The sequence below is a fragment of the Balaenoptera ricei genome, chromosome 5 (genome assembly GCF_028023285.1).
Source record: "Balaenoptera ricei isolate mBalRic1 chromosome 5, mBalRic1.hap2, whole genome shotgun sequence".
Classification (NCBI taxonomy): domain Eukaryota; kingdom Metazoa; phylum Chordata; class Mammalia; order Artiodactyla; family Balaenopteridae; genus Balaenoptera; species Balaenoptera ricei.
In genome coordinates this window covers 142,206,108-142,232,107 of record NC_082643.1, presented here as the reverse complement: position 1 = coordinate 142,232,107, position 26,000 = coordinate 142,206,108, and the positions used below count along the sequence as shown (strand labels likewise).

General features: G+C 60.6%; 1 protein-coding gene across 1 annotated transcript in view; it reads right to left on the bottom strand.

The window, feature by feature from the left end:
• Nucleotides 1-1,618: 1,618 nt before the first annotated feature.
• The window catches only part of POLN (DNA polymerase nu), a 173,991-nt gene continuing 149,609 nt past the window's right edge, over nt 1,619-26,000 (bottom strand). The window contains exons 20-26 of the mRNA XM_059923737.1: nt 25,464-25,546; nt 20,049-20,180; nt 15,334-15,444; nt 12,983-13,061; nt 6,703-6,770; nt 2,980-3,041; nt 1,619-1,878 (exon numbers count right to left, since the gene is read on the bottom strand). Coding sequence (XP_059779720.1) covers nt 1,699-1,878; nt 2,980-3,041; nt 6,703-6,770; nt 12,983-13,061; nt 15,334-15,444; nt 20,049-20,180; nt 25,464-25,546 — 715 coding nt within the window. The 3' untranslated portion in view covers nt 1,619-1,698. The remainder of the gene's footprint in view (nt 1,879-2,979; nt 3,042-6,702; nt 6,771-12,982; nt 13,062-15,333; nt 15,445-20,048; nt 20,181-25,463; nt 25,547-26,000) is intronic.

Here is a 26,000-nt window from a genome sequence, read left to right as displayed (position 1 = left end):
TGCCTGGGTGACCTGTGGGCTGAGAGGCCCCCGTTTCTGTGTCAGCAGCCCCGGCCGGGCTCTCCTGCGGGCCTGGGGGTCTGCCCTTCTGTTTGACGCCTCCTTGGAGCAGGTCGGCTCTGAAGGATGGCATGAGGTGTGGGACCCAGGTGGGAGGGGCAGTGGGACCCCCAGTGTCTGTTAAGGAAGGGAGGGTGATGGAATGGGGGTGTCAGGCTGGAGAGCAGGGCACGGGGGTGGGGCAGGGACGTTGAGGCTCAGGGTGGACATACACCCAGCCGTGTCCAAAGGCTCCTGCAGCCCACCCAGCGTGGACGGCTCTCCACAGCAGGCGCTCCCCTGGCTGCCCTCTCCTGGCCTGGCCCGGCTTCTGGGTGGGAGGGAACGTCCTCGCAGGGTCCGTCCACCCCTCGCCCCTCAGTCCCTTCTCGCGGGTCTGACTGGGACCCTCTGGGACGCGCCCACCCCACGTGGCTTCCCCCCACAAGGCACACGGTGGCCCGCGCTGGCCCAGAGATGTCAGCTCCCAGGGACGGACGGTCGTTTGCTTGAGTGAGATGCTCCTTGTGAAGCCCGGCAGTGGTCTTGCTTCTGAGGTGACAGAGCATGAAGACAGGCTGCCACTCAGACATACGGCCACACAACAGAGGCAGTGGCGTGGAGGGGCCTGGCAGCTTTCCAGGTTCTGGAATGTTCTATCACATGGTGGTCGGGCCTGGCCATCTGGACCCTGCACACCCCATGAGACCAGTGACAAGATCTTGAAGCCATGAGAAAAACGGGCCTGGGCATGATAAACTGTGACGAGCCACGTCACTCAGAAAAGGTGATGCCGTGTCCCGTGGGCTCTAGTTGCCATTACACAGGAGCAGAGTCCACAGCCGGGGGCGGGGGGAGCACCCGTGCCCGCTCCTGGAGCTGCATCTGGGCCCTGTCAACATGCTCGCCCTGCCCTGGGTAGGCGCTGCACCCCACTTGGAGGGTGGCGTGCGGAGCCTGGACCCAGACCAGGGTGGTCTGGGAATGGGGCCCCGGGATGAGACAGGCGGCCGGGCAGTGGTGCGGGGCAGGGTCGGGGGGAGCCCAGCTGCAGTCCTGCTGGGACACTTGTCCCAGTGAGGTGACCTTCCCGTGCCTCAGTGTCCCCACCATGCCAGGGGGTGGTACCTCTGTCACAGGCCGCTGTGAGGCTCCGGGGTGCACGGGCCATGCCCTCCCTCGGCCCTGGGGGTCTGTGAGAACCGGCTCGCAGGGACACCTGGCCGGCGAGCACCGGTGCACGGGCCCCTCTGGCCCTCGGGAGGGTGGTCAGGCTGTGATCTCTGGCCAGCATGTCACCGCCCTGGCCCGGGAGGCCCTGGGAGCGAGGATGCTGGCAGCTCCCGGGCACCCGCGGGGTGGTGAGCAGCTGTCAGCCTGGGGCAGCCTAGGGCTGGGCCACTCCTGCCTGGGGTGCTTGCCCTGGCTGTGCCAGCTGGCCGAGGGCTGCGGGCGCAGTGTATCCCACCCACGGGAAGAACTCACGCCGACAGGGCCGAGCACGTTCACAAGAGGCGTTTACTCCAGGGGGCACCCGGCTGCCCCAGCTCCAGTGGGAAGGTGGCCCTAGCCGAGTACCAAGCGCTTGACTCTGACCTTGGGGAAGGCCACACAGCGGGCTGGTGGAAACCAGTTCTCTTCCCCGCCCGTTGCCTGGGGCTACAGACCAAATGAAGGCGAAAAATGCGTGCACGGGGGTAGGCGCTCAGGGGCCGGCGTTGGCTGAGCGGTTGCTTGGAGACTTGGCAGGACGGTGGTGGGGTCACGGGCCGGGGCCTCCTGCAGTGGTGCCAGGTGTCCCCACGAGCGGCCGGCACTCAGGCTCACCTTCAGGGGCACCTGCGGGTGGCAGCCAGAGGTGAGCGCCAGGCCTTCCCAGCCACTGCCCAGACCCCCACGCGGGCAGCCACTTGCCCCAAGACACACGATTAGACACGGCCACAGCAGCTCAGCTACGGACAGACGCACACTCACGCACACTCACACACACACACACACACACATACTCACGCACACACACACTCACACACGCGGCAACAGGTAAACGGGCTCACCGCACACCCACCCTGTCACAAAGCCTCGACCTTGGCTGAGCCCCCTTCACCTGCCAGGGCCCCTGTGCAGCAAGGAGCTCGTAGGGGCTGGCCAGGCAGGGGCTCTGGCGTAGGGAGATGTGTCCCGGGGCCACCTGTGGTCCCCCGGGGGATCAGCTGACTTCAAGAGGTGCAGAGGGGTCTGGAGAGCCCTCCCAGGGACCTGATCCTGAGGGCACCCTTGACCGCGGCTCAAGAGCTCCCTCTCAACGGGAAGGGGCCGCTCACAGCTGCAGCCCCCTGCCACCTGCAGGGCTACTAGTGGGGTGAGGTGGGGCTTCCTGGGCTCCTGGGGACCTCGAGGCCCCCCGCGTCTCCACCTGCCACAGGAGCAAACGCCAGCCACTCCAGAACACGGGAGTCCCCGCCCCTGGCTGGGCCCGTGTGGGCGCTCCTTCATGCTGCCGAGCTGCCGCCCGCAGGGCGCGGTGAGGGGTGAAGTTAACGGTGGGACGGGTGCAGGGGCGCCAGGGGCACAGAGCACGGCTGCGTCCACGGCAGGGAGGAGGGAGCGACCACGGGACGAGGGGCGAGCCGTCCTTCACTGCTGTCTTTCCAGGGGCTCCAAGGTGCTTGTTGACCCTGTGCGGGCCCGTGTGCAGGACTTCAAGGACTCTCACCTCCTTGTTATTCCTCCACCTTCCCCACCAGCCCGGGGGAGCTTGGACCCGAAGGTCTTCCTGGTGAGGACCTGGAGCCCCCTCTGAGAGCCAACAGCCAGCAGTCTGGCTGGGACTGGCTTGGCACGTCCAGGTGCACCTGGGGCAGGTGGGGGCGGCCTGGGGGGAGGGCTGATGAGTTCCTCCCCCAAGCCTGGCCCCGCCCGGCTCCTGCCCCGCCCCCTCACCTGCAGCTGCAGCTCCAGCGCCGGCACGAGCTGCAGGGCCTCCATGGTTCCCCTGACGAGGGCTGGGACAAAGCAAGACTCAGGGGCAGCCCGAGCCTGCCTGGCAGAGCTGGCGCCGGGGGGACACCCGGGCCCCAGCCCTACCCCCGCCCCAGGCTCCCCGGCTCTCCCAAGTCCACAGTCATGGTCACCTGTACTGGTTGCTCCGGCAGCCACTGCGGTTCTCCCCGACTGGTTCCAACTCCCACCGGCACGTGCTTGAAGGCGCCTTAACGGGCCCCGACAGTGGGTGCCGCGAGCAGGGCCCTCGGGTCCCAAGCGTTGCTGTAGCCCCGCCCACACGCTTGTCTGCAGCTGCGGCCCCCCCGTGCCAACCCGCCCCCCGCCCCCGCCCCCGCCCCGGGTGGCCAGGCCAGGCAATCCCGCTGGCCCGAGCGGCCCGGGGAAGGACGACCTGTGCCTCCGCCGAAACCCCTGTGAAGTTTCACGCGCCCGTGCCGCTGCAAGGACAACTCCATGGCACTGGGGGCTGGGCCGGGAGCAGCCGGGCGGGACGGGCTGGCTGCCTGGCTCAGCGTTTCTCAGGGTTTGCTCCAAACCCTTCTGCCCCTCTGATCAATGAATATTTCATTCCACCCTAAGTTACCGGACATTTCAGTACAAAGACGGCCAAAGGAACGCCCAAGGAACCGGCGGAGGCTGCCTCGTCCTCTGTCCTCCGCGGCCCCAGGGCTCCCTGGCCAACTCCCGGGGGCACAGGGCCTGGGGTGTCCGGAGCAGGATCAGAGCTGCCCGAAGGCCTCGCTACCCTCTCTGTGCTTGCAGAGGGACACTGGTGTGGCCGGGGAATGGGGAGCCACTTGCTGGGGCTCCTGGGTCCGGCTGTGGGGAGGTGGGCGGGCAGCGTGGGCCCAGCCCGCTCTAGGGGAGCCCTGCAGAGGGCCCGGCCTCCCTGGGGAGCTGCAGGGGTGTCCAGGTGCTTCTGATGGGAGGAGTCGGACCTTGACACCCCCTCACTGGGTGTGCAGACAATGCCAGGTCCTCCTGTGTATCCCCTCCTTTGTGCGACTGACTAAACGAGTGACCCCGAGTAACCACTGGGCAGAGGGGCGGTGGCGGTCGGGCAGAGCTGGCTCTCTCCCAGGCCTCTCCCTGGGGTGACCCGTGTCCCCAGCCTGCACCATATGGCCCGTGAGGGCAGGGTCCCTGGGCCAGGGGCCCCAGAGCCCCATTCTGGGTCTGCCCTGTGAGCCGCCATCAGGTGTGTCCTGACCATCCAGCATTTCAGAGATGGCAGCCAGCCCCGGCCCCCACCGGGTTCACCTGTCTCACGGTCCGTGCCTGGGTCGAGACCCCAGAGCTCTCCCAGCACAGCGCCAGGTGGTGCCTCTGAGTGCTGGCCTGTGGCCGAGGCCCCTGCATCCCTCAGGGAGCCACGGGGAGCAGAGCCTCAGTGCCTGCCTGAAACGGTTAGCAGTTGCCCCCAGGATGAGCGGGAACTGGACTGTTCCTAAGACGGCTCCCTCCAGATGTAGAATTTTTTCTTTCCTTTTTAACCAGCAGCTGAGCACCCGCCAATCCCATTAAATGGTTTGTTTCAGACCCATTATTTCCAAACAGATTTCAAATGACGATGTAGGATGGGCCCCCCTGTAGAATGAAGCCCTGTGTAGGATGTGGCCCCGTGTAGGATGGAGCCCCGTGTAGGATGAAGCTCTTGTAGGATGGGGCCCTGTGTAGGATGGGGCCCCATGTAGGATGGGGCCCCGTGTAGGATGGGACTCCGTGAAAGATGAAGCCCATGTAGGATGGGACCCCGTGTAGGATGGAGCCCCGTGTAGGATGAAGCTCTTGTAGGATGGGGCCCCATGTAGGATGGGACTCCGTGAAAGATGAAGCCCATGTAGGATGGGACCCTGTGTAGGATGGGACACCGTGTAGGATGAAGCCCCGTGTAGGATGGGGCCCTGTGTAGGATGGGGCCCCGTGTAGGATGAAGCCTTTGTAGGATGCAACCCTGTGTAGGATGAAGCCCTGTGTAGGATGGGGCCCTGTTAGGATGAAGACCTGTTTAGGATGGGGCCCCGTGTATGATGGGACCCCGTGTAGGATGGGCCTTGTGTAGGATGAAGCCCACTGCACAATGGGGCCCCGTGTAGGGTGAAGCCCTTGTAGGATGAAGCCCCGTGTAGGATGGCGACCCGTGTAGGATGGGACTCCGTGTAGGATGGGATCCTGTGTAGGATGAAGCCCCGGGTAGGATGGGGCCCCGTGTAGGATGGTGCCCTGTGTAGGATGGGGCCCCAAAGAGAATGGAGCTCCATGTAGGATGGGGCCACTTGTAGGATGGAGACCCGTGTAGGATGAAGCCCCGAGTAGGATGGGGCCCCGTGTAACATGAAGTCCCGCGTAGCATGAAGCCCCTGTAGGATGGGTCCCCGTGTAGGATGAAGCTCTTGTAGGATGGGGCCCTGTGTAGGATGGGACTCCATTATTTAGGATGGGACCCCGTGTAGTATGGGGCCCCGTGTAGGATCAAGCCCCGTGTAGGATGGTGCCCTGTGTAGGATGGGGCCCCGTGTAGGATGAAGCCTTTGTAGGATGCGACCCTATGTAGGATGAAGCCCTGTGTAGGGTGGGGCCCTGTTAGGATGAAGACCCGTGTAGGATGGGGCCCCGTGTAGGATAAGACCCCGTGTAGGATGGGCCCCGTGTAGGATGGGACCCTGTGTAGGATGGGGCCCCGTGTAGGATGAAGCCTTGTGTAGGATGAAGCCCCGTGTAGGGTTAAGCCCCGTGTAGGATGGGACCCTGTGTAGGATGGGCCCCGTGTAGGCTGAAGCCCCACGTAGGATGAAGCCCATTGTAAAATGGGGTCCCGTGTAGGATGAAGCCCCGTGTAGGCTGAAGCCCCGTGTAGGATGGGACCCTGTGTAGGATGGGGCCCTGCTATGGGTTGGTTTCCCAACTGTCAGGTGGAGGTGCGTGTAGGCTGGGGTGCTGAGGATAGTAGTCTCACCATTTTTCAGGGCAGGTCTCTGCAGGTGGTGGCGGAGCTGGGGGAGGGCTTGGCCAGTTGTCACTTGGGAGCTGGTTGGGAGGCTGGCATCCAGCCCTAATGCCCAGCCCTGTACTCTCTCCATCCTCCGGCCACCTCCCTCACAGGCCCTGCAGGGCCTAGAGGGACCAGGGCCCTAGGGCTCCTGCTCTCACTAGAGAGGCAGAAGAGAGGCCCCCATGCCCACTGCAGTGGTGGTTGTTTAGGAGAGGAGTCCTGCCCAACCTGAGGACTGAGTCAGGGGACAGGTGGTCTCTAGCTTCAAAGAATCCCGGAGGGCTCACGGCGGGTGGTGCCTGTCGAGGGGGCAGGGTGGCACCCAGGCTTGGAGTCTGTGCTCAGCCTGTGGGCCTCAGCCACCCCGATGCTCCAGCACTAACCCTGCTGCCGGCCCCACCGCCTGGCTCCCGCCGGCCTGGGGTCCCAATGCCGCCCCCTTCTTTCCGGGGCCCCTGGGGCTGATGCAGGGCCCCCAGTAGGGCACTTAGCGTTCCCCAAGGGCTGCTGGCCAGGGAGTGGCCGTCGAGACCTCTCAAGGGCCCCCAAACAAGGCTGGCCCTTCTGCAGGTGACACCCAGCGGGTGCAGGGAGGGGGCCTGTGAGCCCCCAGGGAGATACTGTAACTATTCGTGAAACAGAACCAACCCTGGTCCCTCAGGGCTCACCTGCGAACTCAGGAATCTGTGAGTCCTCCACTTCAAACAGCAGCTCGTCGTGAATCTGGGCAACCAACCTGCAAGACATGCGGCGGAGGGAGTCGCCCCCGTGCGCGGGCCTTCCGTGCTCTGTCCCTGCCTGTGACAAGGGGCGCGTGGGGGGCATGTGCACACGGGCACGAGGGGCGCTGCCCGGTGCTGGCCAATCCGCCTAGGTTTTGGCACAAGGTGCCCGTGAGGATGTGGCTCAGTGGGGAGTGGGAGGACCCAGGCAGGGGCTGGTGGGCGGGGGTCACGGCACCGTCACCAGGACAGCCTGCAGGAGGGGGAGAACACAGGTTAGAATGATGGATTGGAGGCAGAGGGCCCAGGATAAGAGGGTCCGGGTGACCCCCTGCCCCCCACCCCCGCAACCTGGGGAGCCTGACGAGGACACGGTGGGGCTGAGCATTTTGAGGAAGAAGAGCCCCCCTTGGACCATCGTGGGGGCAGGGACCCTGAGAGGCCTCTACTCGAGGCCATTCTGCAGGCACAAGACCCCAGCATGTCCCTGCTCCTGGGTCCTGGCCCACGGCCTGGGCACCTTGCTGCTGCCCTCCTGGCCACTCCCTGTCCCCGAGACACCACGCTCCCCGCCCGGGCCTGGGCCCAGGGCTGAGCTCCAGGGGAGGAGTCAGCACTCACTCCAGCCCCCTCCGCTGGGCGAGTCCTTGCTCAGTGCCCCACTTCTCTGAGCCCCCTCAGGCACCCCCTTGAAGGGTGTCTGTCCCCACCTGCCTCTGGGTGAGGAAGAGAGGGGGTGTGTGAACGCTGCAGTGGAAGGAGGTGTGTAGGCAACAAAGGTGCTGCTGAGGGGCAGGGCTCCTGGGAGGACGTAGACTCAAGCGCCAGGGACGGGCGGGTGTGCATGTGTGCACGGGGTGGGGATGGAGGAGGGGGACACCCCAGGGATCGGCCCTGGAAGCTCTTCCTTGGCCGCACAGAACACGGTCTGCAAGGATCTGGCCAGCATGGGCCAGGCATGCCCTGCGCTTAGAAGGTAGGATCTGGGGGCTTCCCTGGTGGCCCAGTGGTTAAGAATCCGCCTGCCAATGCAGGGGACACGGGTTCGAGCCCTGGTCTGGGAAGATCCCACATGCTGCGGAGCAACTAAGCCCGTGCACCACAACTACTGAGCCTGCGCTCTAGAGCCCGCGAGCCACAACTACTGAGCCTGCGAGCCACAACTACTGAAGCCCGCGTGCCTAGAGCCCATGCTCTGCAACAAGAGAAGCCACCGCAATGAGAAGCCCGCGGCACCGCAATGAAGAGTAGTCCCTGCTCACCGCAACCAGAGAAAGCCCGCATGCAGCAACGAAGACCCAACACGGCCAACAATAAATAAATAAAATAAATAAATTGATTTAAAAAAAGAAGGTAGGATCTGGGTTGGCTTCTGACACCTGCTGGGGGCTGTGACCCCAGACCCAGTGCCAGCCCCTCCCTGGGGCGGACGAAGGAGGCTCGCCCTGTGCACTCAGGGAGGGGGGAGGCGTGGTGCAGGATGGTCTTGAGGGCCTGTAGCCCTCAGGGAAGGAGGGTAGGCATGTGGGGGCGAGGGGGGGGGGCGTGTGCTCTGCCCTCTGTGAGACCTGGTCTCTGCCTCCAGGACCCTGCTTCCGAGGGAAGGGGCCATGTCCTGTCCTTGTCACCGTACAGCCTGTGCACAGCAGGCACAGGGCTTGCAGACAGAGGCAGCGCCTGGCAGAGCTGTGGGCCCAGGGGCACCAGGGAGCTGGGGCTGCACGGGGAGGTGAGGCAAGGCCCCCGGACAGGGGTCACCACAGTGGTGAGTCCGGCCGGGGGCAGGGAGCAGTCTTCAAGCCCAGTGCAGAGACGGATCGTGCCGGCGCTTTCAGAAGCTGTGCAGGACTGTGTAACCAAGAAGCACAGGGCTCTACCCCGAACCACTCTCCCCCTTTCTCTGTTGCTCGGTCGGGGGGAGATGAGGCTGCGTTCCCAGCCACCTGCAGTGGGTACCCCCCCAGCTCCCAGGAAGGCTCCTGAAAGGGCTGACATGCGGGGGGGCGGGGGCGGGTACCCTTTCTATCACCACTACTTTCTCCATTTGCCTGCTACGCGTTGTGATTGCTGGAGTGGCCACCTCCATCAAGGCACCAAGAGGGAAGCGGCCAGGGAGCCAGAGGGACTTCAGTCCTGCCGCCCTGAGCCTCTGAACCAAAGGCAGCAACTGGATTCCTCACGATGGGGGAAAGCCCACCTTTAAGTCTGAGCTGCTGTGAGCAGCCGCAGCCCATGCTGCTCGTGGGAGTGAATCCCCAGGGCATGCTGGGTCCAGCCCAGGCAGCAGGCTGCTGGCCGGCAGACCCCCGCAGTCCCCCCAGGGAGGGGGCCTGTATTTTCCGCGCAGCCCCTGGCCAAGGGCTCTCGGCACCGTCCTCCGGGCAGCCGGACCGGGCTGGCAGCATTGGCATTTACTTTCTTAAACTGACTTCTAGGCCTCTGGCGGGGTCTTAGGCTCCCAAGGGGACTTAGTTTTCCAATGGGCAGAAACCACAGAATAGGCACTTGTAACTTTTTCCAGATTTAGCAGGAAGAGTTTTCATACTTTTTGAAATTACATTGTGAAATTCTGAGTTGCTGGCGTGGCAGCAACCTAAGAATAGGTTTGAATCGTTAGTCACTCACACACCACTCTCACAGCTGACTGCGACATTACCATATCTCCAGTTGGAAACTGGGGCGCAGGAAATGCACACGAGGCGCCCGGGTGGGGCAGGTGAACACAGGTGTCAGACCCGTTGTTTCCCAGGAAGCGAGCTGATGGCTGAGGAACTTCCCGTCCCTTTGTCCCGCGCGGACAGGCCGCACATAAGCGCGCTCTCGTGGGGACACTCCCGGAGAGCCTCACCTCACCTCCCGGCGGTGGCCCGGCCGGCCGTGGCTGCCTGGGGCAGCTCCCTTCCAGGCGCCCTGAGCTCTGAGCACGCCGTGAGGACTCATCTGAGAGCACAGGCGCCCGGTGGCTGAGCCCCGGGCCTTCCCGCGGCCTGGCCACAGTCCTTGAGAGACACGGCGAGGCCCCACGCCCCTGCCGTTATGTTGTCGTCCTGACCTGCGCAGGTGACCACGGACGGCCACTCTGGGAGCTTGGTCTCTGTGCCCCCGCGGTCCCTCTGTGCTTTTGTTAACTGCTCTGTGTCCTTCCTGCTGGAGTAGCGTGGCGTCCTCCCGCCCCCAAAGGCCCAGCCTCCCATCCGTCCACTCCGGCCAGTGGCTGCTGTGTTCCAGGCCATGGTCCAGGGGCTTGCTGGCTGCCCCAGCCTTGCTTCCCATACGTCCTCAAGGGCCCAGGCGCTGGACAGCCCTCTCCACCTGCTGCCCTGTCACCGTGGGAAGACCAGGGCCTGCTGCCCCCATGTCCCTCGAGGCCACTCCTCGCTGCTTGGCTGGTCCTGTTGCCTCCCCTGGGCCCGGGGCACCTTCTCTGCCCCTTCCTGAGATGGGGAGAGCAAGAGCCCACATGCCGGGCTGGGCCTGACCACAGATGCCCTCGGGTTGCTGCCAGGTGGGCAGAGGGCAGAGGGCTGCCTGTGTGGTGAGATGACCCTGCCGTCCTGTAACCATGGGCAAAGGAGCAGGGGAAGTGTCCTCTGAGGCTGCCACGCCGTCCAGTGGGCAAGCAGTGGGGCTGCGGTCCTCTGCACGAGCCCAGGGCGAGGAGAATCTGCAGCGTGCCGGGGGGCCCGGTGTGGTCTAGCTCTGGTGATTTTGGCCGTGTTGCACCACGCTCTCGGGTTCCCTTCTCTACATGCAGGTGTTGGAATCGACAGCCTCCAAAGCTTTTTTCCAGCCCCAACATGGTCTGAAACCCAGAAGGGCCTGTCGTGGGGGTCCCACGTCAGAAGAGAGGAGGCCGCCACGCCGACAGCTCAGTGCGAGGCCAAGTGAGCTCTCGGCCAACGGCAGCGCTTGGGGTCACGAGCCCCCTGGCTTTCCTTCCCCAGCCCGTGGGCAGTGAGTGGAGGCCGTCCTGTGGCTCCAGCCCGCGGGGCACTTCGGGGCGAATGGACCAGGTGCCAGGAGCCCCGGGGACGCGTTCCAGTCACGTTGCTTCAGGCGGATACCAGCTCACGCGTGGCCCGTGTCTGCCCCCCACGACGCCGTCCTAGACCTTTCCTGCCACTCCAGGGAGAACAACTCAAGTTCACACGCACAGTGTGGACGGCCGTGTTCCACACTGGCCTGCTTCGGTTTCTGAAATGGCATGAAGCGGTTAACGTGTTCTGTTATGAAACGCGTTTCCTGAAGACAACACAGCGCTGGCAACAGGGATGGCCACCGGGTTTCTGAATTCCTGGATGACAACTGTCACCAAAAAGCCCCAGACCCTCATATGCCACTTCCCTTACCCATCCCACAGAAACCGGAGATGGACCAGACCTCCTAGACGCAAGACATCGTGGACGCAGAACAACCGGCGCTAGCGCAGGCCCCACACACCCTCGCGCATTTTACCCTCAGAAAAGACACAAGCGAACAGGGTGCATGGATTCAGGAGCCAAGCAGAAAGCCACGAGGAACCCTGGATGGAAGGGGCGTCTGGCCTCGGCGTGTGCGGGTTGGGGTGGGGGACGGCCGGCAGGAGAGACCCAGCGAGAGGAGAGCATTTCCCACTCGGCTCCTGCCTCCTCACCTCCCGCAGCTGCTGCAGAAACCGGAGACAGCAGCCCAGACCCCAGCGCAGCTACCGCAGGGCACCTGGGGCAGCGCTTATATCCTGCCGGGTCTCGGGCTCCTCACCCTCTGCCCTTCCTCCCAGCGCTGGGGTGACAGCCCGGGGTGTGGCTGCTCCTTCCCGGGGTGTGAGGTGAACCACGGACCAGAGGAAGTGCCCGGTGCAGGGGCTGTAAAGGCGGAGGCCGACAGCGGTGGAGCCTGGGAAAGCCTTCTCCGCTCTCCTTTACTAGGACACGACCCCGCATTCCCAGGCCAGGACCTTTGCCCGGGACACACTTCTCTACAAAGTTGCTGAAACTGCCAAAAGAACGTAGGCTAAAACATCAAAACGAACAGGAGGAAACATCTGAAGAAGTAAAGGCAGAAGCTCGTTAAGGAAAGATGAAAGATCTCAGGCAAGGAAAAAAATCCCATGCCTTGAGGATGTAAAATAGTATCAGAAGCCAAGAGAAAACCATAAGCTCACGTGGAAAAGGGTGGCCACAGGCCAGCAGGCCCCTGTGTCCCAAAGGTGGTGGGAGGAGGGTCCAGCTGTTCTCTGTGCTGGTGACGCCCCGTAGGGATGCGGGGGAGTGAGCAGACACCCCTCAGGGTGGGGCCCGTGAGACCACTTAACGCTTCATAAATTTTCACCACCTAACCCGCCAGGAGCTTCCTTCCCAGGTGCAGACAGGCTGACGCCCGGGAAGGGCTCCTTAGCAGGCAGGCCCACGCTGGCCCACACGCGGAGCCTGGGAGGGCCCGGCGGGGTGGCAAACAGACACGGAGACCGAGGAGGGAGGGAGGCAGACCTCCTGGGGTCGGACATACTCGCTTCTCTGGGGGGCCCAGGTGGGCCTCCAGGAGGGGATCCTGGGATTCGGGAGGAGAACCCACCCCCTCCCACCTGCACCCAGGCCAGGACCTTGGGCGGCCCGAGGGGTGGTTCTGGGCCAGCAGAGCCTGGGACGAGCACGCCTGGTCACCCAGACACCCGAACACTCCCTCTGCTAGGGGGGTGTGCCCAGGAGAGCCACCGAGGCAGACGTGGAGCCTGGCGAGAGCCTTCGGGGCGGGGATGGCAGCAGAAGCCGGGCCCCCGGCTCACTTATCAGGGGCTGGGAGTGGACGCAGTGTGGAGCCCCGTGTCCTGTCTGAGGGGCCGCGGGGCCCACCCAACTCTGAGGCGGGCAGCTGCGTGTGTACCCCTGGGGCTGTGCCCGAAGGGGTTCGGGCTCACCGAGGGGAGACACATTTCTGCACCAGGCAACCTGGGGAGACTCAGCGTGCTCCGGGGTGAGCGGGCCCTTGGCCGCCTTGCTCAGCCCCAGCTGGGAACAAAGCGTTCTCCTGGGAGTGCTGGGAGCACCTTGGCTCAAGCGGGTCCCTCCGTGGGGGTCAGTGAGCTTGTCAGGTCCGAGACCCGGAGGGAAGTGGCCAGCGTGACTTCGCTTCCAGGAGGCGTCTGCCCATGGGCCAACGCAGAACAGCAGGCCGCCCACCCGAGCCCTGGGGAGGGCAGGTCTGCGCCCTGGGCTGGGCCTGGGCCGGCTGGCGCTCACTCACTGACCTGGCCGTCAGGATGGGGGACGTGGCCACTGCTGTGAAGAGGTGGATCATGGCCATCTTGCAGAGGTCCGCGGCCGAGCCTGTGAGGCACAAAGGGCGCTGGTTCATGAACAGTGTGAGGCCCGGGGCCCCGCAGCCCTGCAAGCCCAGGTGGGCTGTCTGAATTTTCTACACTGCGTAACGCATGACCCCACACCCAGCAGGGGAGAACCACAAGGATCTACCATCTCTCAGTTCTTGCATGTGTGGCTGGGCCTTTGCTCAGGGTCTCACAGCCTGAGGTCAGTGTGGACCTGGCTATATCCTCACCTGGGGCTCCACTAAGGAAGGCCCACTTTCAGATGACCTCAGGTTGCCAGCAAAATTCATTTCCTTGCAGTCACATGACTGGGGTTCCCGTTTCCTGGTGGCTGTGACTCTCAGGTCTGTGCCACGGGCCCTCTCCCCAGCGTGTTTGCCCCTCCACGGCCAGAATCTCTGACTCTGACCCCTAAACGTTCTTTCAAGGGTCCACCTGATCAGCTCAGGCCCACCTGGGATGTCCCCTTCTGATGCACTCATGTCAGCTGACTGGGGACCCTACACCTGCCGTATAACACGACCTGCCCCTGGGAGCAGTGTCTCAGCATGCTCACAGGTTCTGACCACACCTGGGCTGTGCCCGCTGCACCAGCCAATAGGATGACGGAGCCCGGACGGCGGCCATGGGCTCAGCCCCCACTCCCTCGGCCCTCCCGCTGTGCAGCCCTTGAACCTGGCAGAACCTCAGCCTCCCAGTGTGTGGAGTGGGGCTATGATACGGGCTTCTAGGACTTGGGCGGGATCAATCACATGGTCAGTCAGGCACTCTGGAGGTGCCGGCCAGCGTAGGGGACACGCTTGTTCCAGCGCCAGGCAAACAGTGGGTGTCTCAACAACCGGTTTGGATCACGGGAAACAGACTGAAGTTCAGGTTTCCTTTCCTGGCTTTAGGCTGCTCTAGCTGTTCAAGGCTCCTGAGGTTCATGAAGAAATAAAAGGCCCCAGTCAGTGGGCCGCCTTCCTCCACTGCAGGGCTACTCTTCCCACGAGCGCGGCAGGAACGCTGGACGTGCAAGTCTGGTCTCTGCGACTGACCTGCCGGCCGCGAGGGGTCTCAGCGCCACGGGGACCCTCTGCCGGGGCTGGGATGTCGGGAAGCTTGCTACTTTGGGAGGAGGGGCAGAGCCAAGAGAGAGGAGGTGAGGGGGCGGGGGAGCAGATCGCAGGTGGGCTGGGATGAGGGAGCAGGCCTGCCGGGCCCTGTGTCTGCCCAGGTGGAGGGACAGCTCCCTGGTGGGCACCGGCTCAGCTCAGCACGGACAACGGCAGGTCACTTGTCCTGTGCTGTCCCGGCTCAGCTGGGAGATCACCTCTCCGGGGGAGCTCGAAGCGTGGCCAGGCCTCCTGGTCAGCTCCCCACGTGGAGAGGTCGGCGTGCAGTTTTTTCTCCAAACCAGCTTCAAAGCCGCCTTGCACACGCCTCAGGGACAGAGGCGGGTGGTCGTGAGCCAACCACGGCCTTGCGTGAGAGAGCCGGCCTGAGACGCAGAGCCCTCTCCGGGTTGGAGGCTGTCACTGTGCTCTGCTCTCGTCTGGGTGGTCACCCCGGGGCAGGACCCGGGAAGATGCTACACTGAGCCCAGAGCCGGCCCCAGCCGTCCTCCCGCAGCTGCCACCCCCTCTCCTGCTCGCCAAGGCTGAGCTTAGCCGGGCAGCGCTGCCACACCGGCCTGTCTGCAGCACTCGCTGGGGACTTGGCCTTCCTGCTCCACCATCCACGCCTCGCACTCTGCGTCTGCTGGGCCCGGGCCACCCTCCTGCTGCAGAAACCCCTCTGGGGCTGGGGTCCTACCTCCAGTCTTCATCTCTGGGCCCAGGGACCTTGGTTCTCCATCCGTGACCACTGGGGTCACAGGTGGGGACGCTGCCCGACCCCCAGGCCCCCAAGGCCTCATCAGGACAGCACCGAGCGCCGCCTCACACCTGCCCTCCACGCAGAGACTGTTACTTTGGCCATTCTAAGGAAGACTGACGGACTCGTGGTGGGTGCGCTGGGGTTCAGACGCCTGCCAAGGATGAGGGCTGTGGCGGAGAGACCAGGCCGAGGGTCAAGGGACTGAGCTCCAGGTCTGGCCCTGGCGCCGGCCGGATGACCTCCTGGAGCCTGTCTCCCGTCTGGCCTCGTGGGGCGCGTCGCAGTCAGGAAGGGGACCAGGTGCTGAGCACCTGCCCTGCGGCTCCCAGCAGTAACCGCCAGGAAGACGAGAGCAGGATATACCCTGGCACTAATCTCCTGGGGCTGAAAACCGAGAAGCAGAGGGGCTCTGGCACCTTGCACCACAAAGTTCACCGCCTGCCGCTCTGCTTGAGCCCGGAGCTGCGGGTCGCGTGCACGGATCCTTGGCAGCGGCCTCCTCCTGCCCATGATGGACACCACGTAGCCTGCGTTACGTGAAGGAAGAGCAAGATGAGAGCGGCAGTGAGCGGGCGGTGCGGCGGCCCGCTGGACCCTCCCCTTCGTGGGCACAGCTGCTCTCAGATTAGGTCCTGGGGCCCCGCGGGCACCCTCCCTGCTGCAGCCGGAGCAGCAGCGCCGGAGCTCCGCCCTGAGGCCTCTGGGTCTGTCTCTAGGGCAGGTGGGTTCTGTGGTGGGAAAGCAAGGACAGCAGCAGAGTGGCCTTTGCTTGCCTGGTGGCATGTTTTGCACACTTTCTAACTCCTAGCTGTGCTTAGATCTGATGTAGGACAGGAAGGGCGGTTTTTACACTATAAAGGTGAAAAACCACTTGTGGTTCTTGGGGACAGAAATAATTCTGGACAGTGTGGCAGCTGGAATGGGGGAGAAAAGCATTAATCCTTAGTTCACTCAAGGAGGGGTCGATGGTCTGTGTCAGAGACCACATCCCTACACAGGAGGGCACATCCAAGCTTCGTGGGGCCCAAAGCTTCCAGAATTTGCGGTCCTCTTTAAGAAAATGAATGCAGAGGTGCTGCAATGGTTATGTTCCTGACCAGTGAGAACTCTGGTTTTACTAGGTGTTGGTAAGAACTAGATCCCCAACTTACACGTTATGTGTCTGAGGATTGGAAGAATTTCTCACATATGCAATAATTATAAAAATGACAGTGTGTTAAGCACCTGCTACAATGCCAGGCAACGTATAATTAAAGTCCCCTAACTGTGACAGGCAGCGAGAACAGGGAGAGCCGTGCTTCTGACTGGCACATTCCAGTCTCTGCCTCTGTGTGTGTCTGGCGATTTTTCCTTTTTTTTAATGAATTTATTTATTTATTTATTTTTGGCTGCGTTGGGTCTTCGTTGCTGCGTGCGGGCTTACTCTACTTGTGGCGAGTGGGAGCTACTCTTCGTTGCGGTGTGCGGGCTTCTCATTGCGTTGGCTTCTCTTGTGGCGGAGCACAGGCTCTAGGTGTGTGGGCTTCAGTAGTTGTGGCACACAGGCTCAGTAGTTGTGGCGCACAGGCTTAGTTGCTCCGCGGCATGTGGGATCTTCCCGGATCAGGGCTCGAACCCATGTCCCCTGCATTGGCAGGTGGATTCTTAACCACTGAGCCACCAGGGAAGGCCTGTCTAGTGATTTTTGACTGGATGCTGGGTATTGTGCGTTTTATGTTGTTCAGTGCTGGGGTTTGGTGTTTTCCTTTCAAGAGTGTTAGGCAGGCCTAAGGTACTTGCAGATCGCCTGATCCTTTTGAGGCCCACTTTTAAGCTTTGTTAGGGTGGGTTTAGACCTACTGCTGACCTACTGCTGAAGTGTTACCCTTCTGGGGTCTCCACGGAACGTCTCAGATGTCCAGTGAGCACCCTCCATTCCAATGGTGAGAACCCAGGCATCCCCCGGCCCCGTGTGAACTCAGATCGTTCAGCCTGCTGCTCCCCAGAAACGACTCTGCCTAGTCCTGTGGAGTTCCACTCTCTGCACGCGTATCTTAGTATTAAGGACAGACGGCGGACTCCTCTGAAGGTTTATGGAGACTTTTTCTCTATAACTTCCTCCTCTCTGATATTCTACCTCGCAAGATCCAGTTGCCTTTGCCTCCCCAGACCCAATCCTTGTCTCCTCAACTCAGCGAGGCCACGGTAATCTGCTTGGGCTCCCCTCCTGCACGATGGTCTATGGCCCTAGACACAGGGTGTCAGAGGGCTCCCCTCCTTTGCTTCTGTTCTATCAGAGACCAGAGTAATAAACTGCCTATGATCCAGTGTCTGTAACAGTTGCTTCATATATTTTGCCCAGTTTTCTAGTTGTTTACGGTGGGAGGAAAGCCTGAACTTCTTTGTGGCCCGAAGTAGAAGCCCCTGGTTCCATACGTGTCAAGTCTTGTTTCCAAGGCTCGCGGTGCTGGCGATTATAGTTCCCGTTCTCACTGCGAGATGACCTCTGGCCCCGCACCTTCCTGTTACTGCACTCGGGAAGTGGGAAGGCACGGAAGGAATGCTCCCGGAAGCCATCCCTGTGCCAGGACGGCTAGCACCCCTCAACCATGCATGGAAAGAGCAACAAACCTCAGGAATACCCACACTGAGATCCGAACCAAATGAGTCACCAATTTGACTTCCCCTTAAGCCGGATTCAAAAAATAGCTGTGGCCACGGCAATGCCACATACCACGGAGAGGAGTACGGTGGAGGACGGTGGAGGGGAAGAGACAGCGTCTTAGTCAATCGCAGTTAAAGTACCCTGCTTTTGCCAATTTTACGAAAGATGTGGCCACGTGAACACACTGCAGGGCTCCTCCCGGGGCCTGGGAGGAGGGGCCCACAAGGAGGACCCTGAACTTACAGCTTCGTCAACGTCATGGTCAACCCGCCTGGCCCGCCTGGCCACCCCCCGCCCCGCGCAGGTCAGTGAGCCTGCAGGGAGAGCGCAGGCTCACACCGCCTCCTTCCCTCCTCGCCCTGCCGTCTGCCTCTCACCAGTGGTCCCCCTCCATCCCACCCCGCGGGAGTTCCTGAGCTAACAGCCGCGTCACTGCTCCCAGGTGCTGGCTCTGATCAGCTCCCCTCCCGATCTCTTTTCCACACTCTTGCTGGAACAATCTGCGAAAAATGAAACCCAGGTTCTTTTCGTGAGCTGTGTAGCGCTGTGCAGAGTCTGGGCGCGCACCTGCCTCTTCCTGGCCCCCGCCCCTCCCTGCCGGCTCTCCTTGGTCTCTCACCTGGTCTTGCTCAGGTGTCACCTCTTTTTGTGTCACTGTGGCCGACAGTCCCCAGGGCTGCCCTCTGCTGCTCTCTGCCCAGTGCCCCGGGATTCTTCCACACCCAGGATCCCATCTTTCTGACACTGTCTGGATGTACTTGCTCACTTGTGGGTTACGTTTCCCTGGATCGTGTCTCCAGGAGAGCCAGGAGCTCCTATCCCTGGTGCCAACACAGTGCCTGACACGGGTAGGCACCCAACAAACGTCTGTAGCGTAATTTAATGACCGTTGAGCATCTGCCCGGAAACGTAATTGCTGCGTCAAACGGCACTCATGCTTCACGCTGGCAAGCGTAAAGCTCCACGGCCCTTGGAGAAAGTTAAATGCAGGGCAGGGATGCAGAGCCGTGCAGCAGAGAGGCACTGGAGGGGCCGAGCTGCCTGGGGTGGGTCCCGGCCTGGCACCGCCTGTTTTGTTAGCTGTGTGAACTCAGGAAGCTACTTGACCTCTCGGGGCTCATTTTCTTCACCTGTAAAGCAGGGTGACGATGCGACCCGAGCCTCTGAGTTGCAGCGAGGATGACGTAGGCGGTTACGGGCAGCCGTGGACACCACGCTGTGCGGCACGAGGGCCTGCGTCCGATTGTCCCTCCTCCCGCAGTGACCCTGGCTCTGTGCACTCAGCAGCGCTGGGTTCTATCATTGCTTTCACATTTCATAATTGATAGTATTTTATTTTTCCCAAGTGTGGGGCCCCAGCGAGGAGGCTGCAGGCGTCGACCCGGGCTCTGCAGCCTCCGCACGGCTCACCCCCAGGCCCAGGAGCCGAGGCCCGTGAGATGCTCACTGGGGGATAGAAACGGTTTCCCGGCTTTCTCGAGCCCCCAGGAGGCTGCAGGAGCTGAGCGCTGACCCCGCACAGGCTGCTGTCGGGATGTGCGGCCAGGCCCGGGGGAGCCTGTGGGGCCGCCCTGCACTCACGGGCTCCCGAGAGAAAGGTCATCAGTGAGCCCCCGGGAGGATCCCGGGCCCCGCGGGATGCGCCAGGCCTCCGCGATCCCGCGTGCGCTGACTCTCCGCTTGCTCTGTGGCGACCACTGCTCTCTGTTCCGCGTCTGCTTCATGAGCTTCTTCTCCTACACTGATTTCCTTCCTTCTTGCTTCTTTAATCTACTCTGCTGCTCTTTCCCAAATGTCTTGTGCTGAATACAGTCATTTATGTTCAGAAATTTTTCTTTCTTTTTAAAACACTCTTTTAAAGAATTCCTTCATCTCTAAGTGAAGGTCAGCTTGGCCATGTCTTACAGTTTTTCACTGAGGTACTTATACTGTCATTTATTGCTAAAATGCTTGTCATTTGCTTGGGACTTCTTTTTAAAATCTTAAATCATTTAGGAGTGCAATGATTTTTCCAAATAGGCAGATGGATGGATGGCCACACGTATTGATATAAACTACCTTTTTATTCCACTGTGGTCACAGAACATGTTCTATTTGATATTCTTTGAAATCTGTGACCAAATTGTGGCGAAATTTTGTAGATATCCCACATGCTTTTCCTAAGAACATAGTTCCCCATGTTTAGGTGCAGGATATCTCTCTCTGTGTATCTATCCATCTATCATTTCTAACTCAAGATTAGTATTGTTGCTTCAAGAAGAGCCTGGCTCTGGACCCTCCTTACGTGGAGCCTTTTGGTCCCGTTTACCCAGCAGGGGCTGGATGCTCACCCGGTCCCCACCCACCCAGCCCCCATCAACCCACCACCCTCCCCTCTGTTCACCCACCCACTGGAGGAGCAGGGCCTGGGAGACCACCTGGCTACTGCAGAGAGGGCACGGGAGAGGGAAGGGGACCTGCTGATGGCTTTGGCAGCAGCTGGCTGACCTGTCTGGTGACACCGGGCAATGGTTGCTTGGGTGAAGTCCTTGATTTTCTTGTACTTCTGCAAAAAGCTCTCCAAAAACTGGGCCGCTTCCTGAACAGGAACTCCAAGGCAAGCAGCAAGCCGCTCCTTCCCTGTGTAAGCAGAAGCACGATCAGAGGCCAGCCTCTCACCCAGCAGGTTCCAGGGACACAGGCCACCAGGCAGGGACCACCACACGTGGAAGTGAGCCCACAGAAGGGATCTTGGAAGACTCGGTGCGTCAAGGCCCAACTGGCACCACTGGTCTCTTCTGATTGGTCAGGATGGTGTCGGCTTTGGCTTTACACACCAAGTGCTCGGTGCCGGCCAGTCTGGACGGGAGCCTGTTAAACATTTATTTGTTCAACAATGTTGACTGAGGGCCTGGCAGGTGCTGCAGGTGAAGCCCTGGATGAAGGAGTTGTAGCCCCTGCTTGCAGCCTGTCCAGAAGGGGGCCTGTTTCCAGAACTGGGGGAGGCTGGAGAGGGCCGGCGAATAAAAGAGGAAGGGAAGTTTCCAGTGCCAAAATATGAGGAGCTCCCATCCTTGGAATGATTTTTTGAGACAAAAACTTTTGGTCCAGACCAATATTTGGTTCCTAGAGGGCGCAGGTGTTCTGGAGAAGCTTTTTATAGCAAGATCTCTGGTCAGGATGACTCCCGAGTTCCAGGATGACACCCCGAGTTCCAGGAAACACCCGGGTTCCAGGATGGCACCCCGAGTTCCAGGATGACATCCCGAATTCCAGGACGGCACCCGAGTTCTAGGATGACACTCAAGCTCTAGGCTGGCACCCTGAGTTCCAGGATGGCACCCGAGTTCTAGGCCGGCTCCCTGAGTTCCAGGATGGCACCCCGAGTTCTAGGACAACACCCCGAGTTCCAGGATGGCACCCGAGTTCTAGGATGACACCCAAGCTCTAGGCCAGCACCCTGAGTTCCAGGATGGCACCCCAAGTTCCAGGATGACACCCGAGTTCTAGGATGACACCCAAGCTCTAGGCCGGCACCCCGAGTTCCAGGATGGCACCCAAGTTCTGGGCTGGCACCCTGAGTTCCAGGATGGCACCTGAGTTCTAGGATGACACCCAAGCTCTAGGCTGGCACCCCGAGTTCCAGGATGGCACCTGAGCTCTAGGATGACACCCAAGCTCTAGGCCGGCACCCCGAGTTCCAGGATGGCACCCCGAGTTCTAGGCCGGCACCCCAAGTTCCAGGATGGCACCCGAGTTCTAGGATGGCACCCGAGTTCTAGGATGACACCCAAGCTCTAGGCTGGCACCCCGAGTTCTAGGATGGCACCCCGAGCTCCAGGATGCCGCCGAGTTCCAGGATGGCACCCTGAGTTCCAGGACGACACCCCGAGTTCCAGGACGACATGCAAGTTGCAATCGACTCCAGGTCCCGGGAAACCACTTGTTCGGTTTCTATCAGTGCAGATTTTCTTTTCATTATTTTTTGTGGTAAAATATATATAACATAAAGTATGCCATACTGTAAATTAATTTTGAGTGTTCCAGAATTTCATATAAATGGTGTAATAAATTATTTACTATAAATACTCCTTTGTATCTGGCTGTCTTCTTTCATTTGCCATAATGTTTTGAGGTTCATCCATGTTGACAGCCGTATCAATAGTTTGTTGCTCTTTTAAAAATTGAAGTGTAGCTGATCTATAATATTGTGTTATTTCAGGTGTACAGCAAAGTGATTCAGTTACACACATCTTTTCTATTGAGTATGGAGCGGTTATCCTCTTTCTTCATATGTTTAGTAATTTTGGATTGTATTCTGGCTATTGTATTATAAATGATATGTTGTAGACACTCTAGGATCCTGTTATGTTTCTCTCAGCAGTGCTGATTTAAAAAAAACTTCAAACTTTGTCCCCCTGCAGTGAGCAGCAGCTGAAAGCTCGCATCAGTCCTTTCAGCAGTAGCTGGGCTGTTTGAAGTCTTCCCTTTTCACGCACAGTCAGGGGTCAGCCAGAGATCTGGGCAGAGTTCAAGCCCAGAATTCGGGGTTCTCCTTTGACTCTCCTCTTTCTGAGATTTCTCCCTTCACTTTCCAGATTCACTGGCTGCCCTGACCTCTGTCCTCTGCTTTTTTTTTCCCCAATTAATTAATTAATTTTTATTTTTGGCTACTTTCGGTCTTCATTGCTGCGCGCAGGCTTTCTCTAGTTGTGGCGAGCGGGGGCTACTCTTTATCGCGGTGCGTGGGCTTCTCGTTGCAGTGGCTTCTCTTGTTGCAGAGCACGGGCTCTAGGTGCATGGGCTTCAGTAGTTGTGGCATGTGGGCTCAGTAGTTGTGTCGCACAGGCTTAGTTGCTCCGCGGCATGTGGGATCTTCCTGGACCAGGGCTTGAACCCATGTGCCCTGCATTGTCAGGTGGATTCTTAACCACTGTGCCACCAAGGAAGCCCCTGTCCTCTGCTTCTTGAAGCCAGTAAGACCCTGGATTTCTGTTGGAGTTTTAGCCACACACAGCACGGACAGAGGCTTGCCTTCAGGTGAAGAGCTACAAAACGGGAAACTCACCCTGTGCTATTCCTTCCTTCCAAGTGTTAGCCCACCTCCAATTTCTGTCTGCTTCTGGTCACTTTTCAGTACCTTTAGGTAGTTGTTTATTATACTTTAGCATACTTTCTAGTTGATATCTGTGGGAGGGTGGTCTGATCGGAGTGCCATGGCCACTGCCGGAAGTCACGTTTCTCCTTCTGTGTCTACGGCTGAGAAGGAATTCCTTTCCCTTCCTCTGTAGAGCTGTTGGGATATCCCAAGGTCTCTGCACAGGAAGAAAGCCTGCTTCCGAGAGAAGCCGGTGATGTGGCAACTCTGAGAGAAGCAGAGATGGGCTGAGCCGGAGACCGAGGGTCCGGTCACTTCTCCAGGCCCTGGTCCTTATTCCCCATGCCCTTGCCGGGGGGTCTGTCACACTCTAAGGCCAATGTGCCCCTGCCCCCCAAGTAGGACAATGTTTGGCTCTGTGAGGGCTTCTGTTCCGTGCTTCGTGTTCATGGGTCCCCACTTCCGACACAACTTCCCTTCACACTTTGATTCAACTGATCAGGTTCCTGCTGTTTCAGTTGTGAAAATGCAGGCCTGTCTCCGTGGGTGCACCCCTGGGAGCACGGATCCCCTTGGCGGGAGCGCGAGGTGCCCCCGCCTCATAGGTCCCAGGTGAATATACAGTTTGGCTTTCCCCACAGAGGGCTAATTGCCTGCTGTGTGTGTGTGTGTGTGTGTGTGTGTGTGTGTGTGTGTGTGGTGCAATTTTAAGCTTAGGAAGGAAATCTTCACTCCCTTTCCTCCACGTGCTCTTTGCCCCATGCTGAACTACAACAGCTTCTCACTCTTGTTTACAGCTCCAGGGCCTCGTGAGAGCCTGGCACTCGTGGGGCTCCAGGGATGCTGGCACAGGCCTGACTGGCTCCTGCACATCCTTTAAAACTCAGCCCAGCCTGGCGAGGGGCCTCCCCTGGGCTCAGCAGTCGTGCTGGACGTCGCCGATCACTCAGCCGTCCCCGCAGGCCTGCTCGTGCGTCTCATCGGACAAACGTCAGCCCCTCGGAGCAGGAGCCCTGGGGCCCGGCACACGGTGCACACCGGCGACGGGACGTGGGGTGAACTTAAGATGCGGCAGCAGCTTGAGGAGACTCCAGGGTCAAACTGACTCTAAGAGTAGCAGGAGCTCAGAGCAGGACGGGAGGAGCAGGGGTTTCTTCCCGGAGGAAGCACCTGCTGTCAGCGGGCCTGGGCGGGCACAGTGCTGGGCAGGCGGCTGAGCCCAGTGGGCTGAGGGCGGCAGTGAGCCCAGGGCCTGCGCTCCGGGCCGAGGTCTGCAGGCGGGCGGGCACTCCCATTTCGTGGGGGACAGGTCTCTGGTGGCAGAGGCCTGGCGGCTCCCAAGCCCTGGGGAGAGGGGCTGAGGGAGGCGTGGGGACCAGGCTGCCCGCGGGCTGGGGGTGCGTCTTCTCGCTTGTTCCGGTCCTGCTCTCCCTCTACGGCCTTTTGTCATCCTCACAACGACCACGACCCCGAAGCCAGGCCGGGGCCATGTGCCCCCAGCACCCAGAGCAGCCGCTTCCAGACCCCTCGTGTTTAGGTGAAATCACAGCATTGCAACCCACAGGAGCCAGGCGGTTGAAAGCTTCTCTGCTGAGTTTCCAAAGGACCCCAGCAGCCCAGGACGCCCGGCCTTTCAGGAGACGAAGGCCCCGCTTCACCCACGAGGCAGACGCAGCCCGACAGGTGCACAGAAGCCCGCTGTCAGGTGGCGACGGGAGCGGCAGACACAAGGCCCGGGGTGGGAACCCTGTCACCGTCAGGGCTCAAAGCAGCGGCTAATGACTCATTGCTCATTTACAAAGTGGAGCTCTTTTCCTCCCCAGAAAATAACAAAGTGAATACTCCAGAAGGTGCCAGACCGACAGGAGCGAAGACTGACTCTGGGTGCACCGGGGAGCGGGGGCAGGGGGCGAGGCCCGCCGGCCAGAGACTGGAGCCAAAGCGCCCCTGCCCGAGTCCCGGCTGAGACCACAGCCCTGGCAGGTCTGAAGCGGGTTCCAGACTCATCATAAGCAGGTCGGTCACTCACGGTCCGGGAAGAGGCACTTTGGAAGCAGGTCATACGGCACCGCAGTCACACTGGAGAAGCCCAAGGTGGCTCCTACCTACAGCTGACTACGTTTGCCCAGGGTTTTGCGCTGGCAGCTCTTCCCTGAACGAACACAGGGTTCCTACGGCAGGGGGGGACCCTCTTCTCCGTGTCTTTACACGAGCCCTGCTCCTCAAAGTGGAACTGATCCAGGAGGGGCCTACACAGGCCTGGCCGCCAGGCCACAGCCTCTCCTGACCCCCTCCCTCAACTCCCGAGGGGCGTCAGGCCCACTGATGCAGCAAGACCGAGAAGGAGAAAGAATTTAAAAAGCCCAGAGAGCCCACGGTCAGGAAGGGAGAGGAGAGGGCGGGAGAGGGGATGGGAGCAGGTTGCTCTGCCTTGGGTTCTGGGGCTGGAAAAGGGGAGGGGAATAGGGTGACGACAGAGGGCTCCTGGAGCATCTCAAAGCACAGGAGTGGTCCCCAGCAGGTGGTGTGATGTGGGGTTGGGGGAGGCTTTGGTCGGCCCTCACTTCTGCACGTCTACTCTCCGTGCAAAGGTTGCTGGGAGCCCTGAGGGTTAAGGGCGTGAGTGGTCTGACTGGTGTCTGGTGCATCACAAATACCACCAACATGTGTGTAGATAGCGGCACACAGGGACGCACAAAATGAGCTCCATGGGCTGAGAGTGATTTCTGTAAGTCACAGCCACATTTCAACGCAGGTGCACGACTAGAGCCACCTCCGCCTGGCCTACAGGTGACACCGAGGCCTCAGGCCTACCCGCAGCCTACCTGCTCCATAGACCACCGAGTACACCACCTTCTTGGTCTGCTCCCTGTCTGCGTGCGTCACACGTTCTGGGGAAATGTCCTTCCTACACGGAAAGATGGCATGTTGTCAGGCACATTGGCACCTGTCTGCAGAGGTCCTCAAGGGTCCAGACCACACGCATCCCCTCACACCCCAAGAACCACTTCAAGGTCAGGCCTGTAGTACGGTAGGGGAGACAGTCAGCATCTAAAGCATCCGTGTCAGCCTGGCCCCTCCGAACAGATGCCAGCCAGGTTCTGGGGTACCCACACCCAAAACCAAAAAGCGGCTCCACCACCGGAGTGCCAGGCAGACAGGAGGAGGCCTGGGGCCTGGGGCCTGCCTGTGGGTGCTGCAGTAGGGGCTGGCTTCTGGACCTTCTGCAGGATTGGATAAGCAGCCTGTGGCTTGCCTCCTACAGAAGGAAGGGCCCTGTCCTGGCGTTCAGACAGAATAAGAACCAACTCCACACCCCCCAGCGTGCAGTCATGCCGCTCTGCAAAGATTAAAGCTGAGCC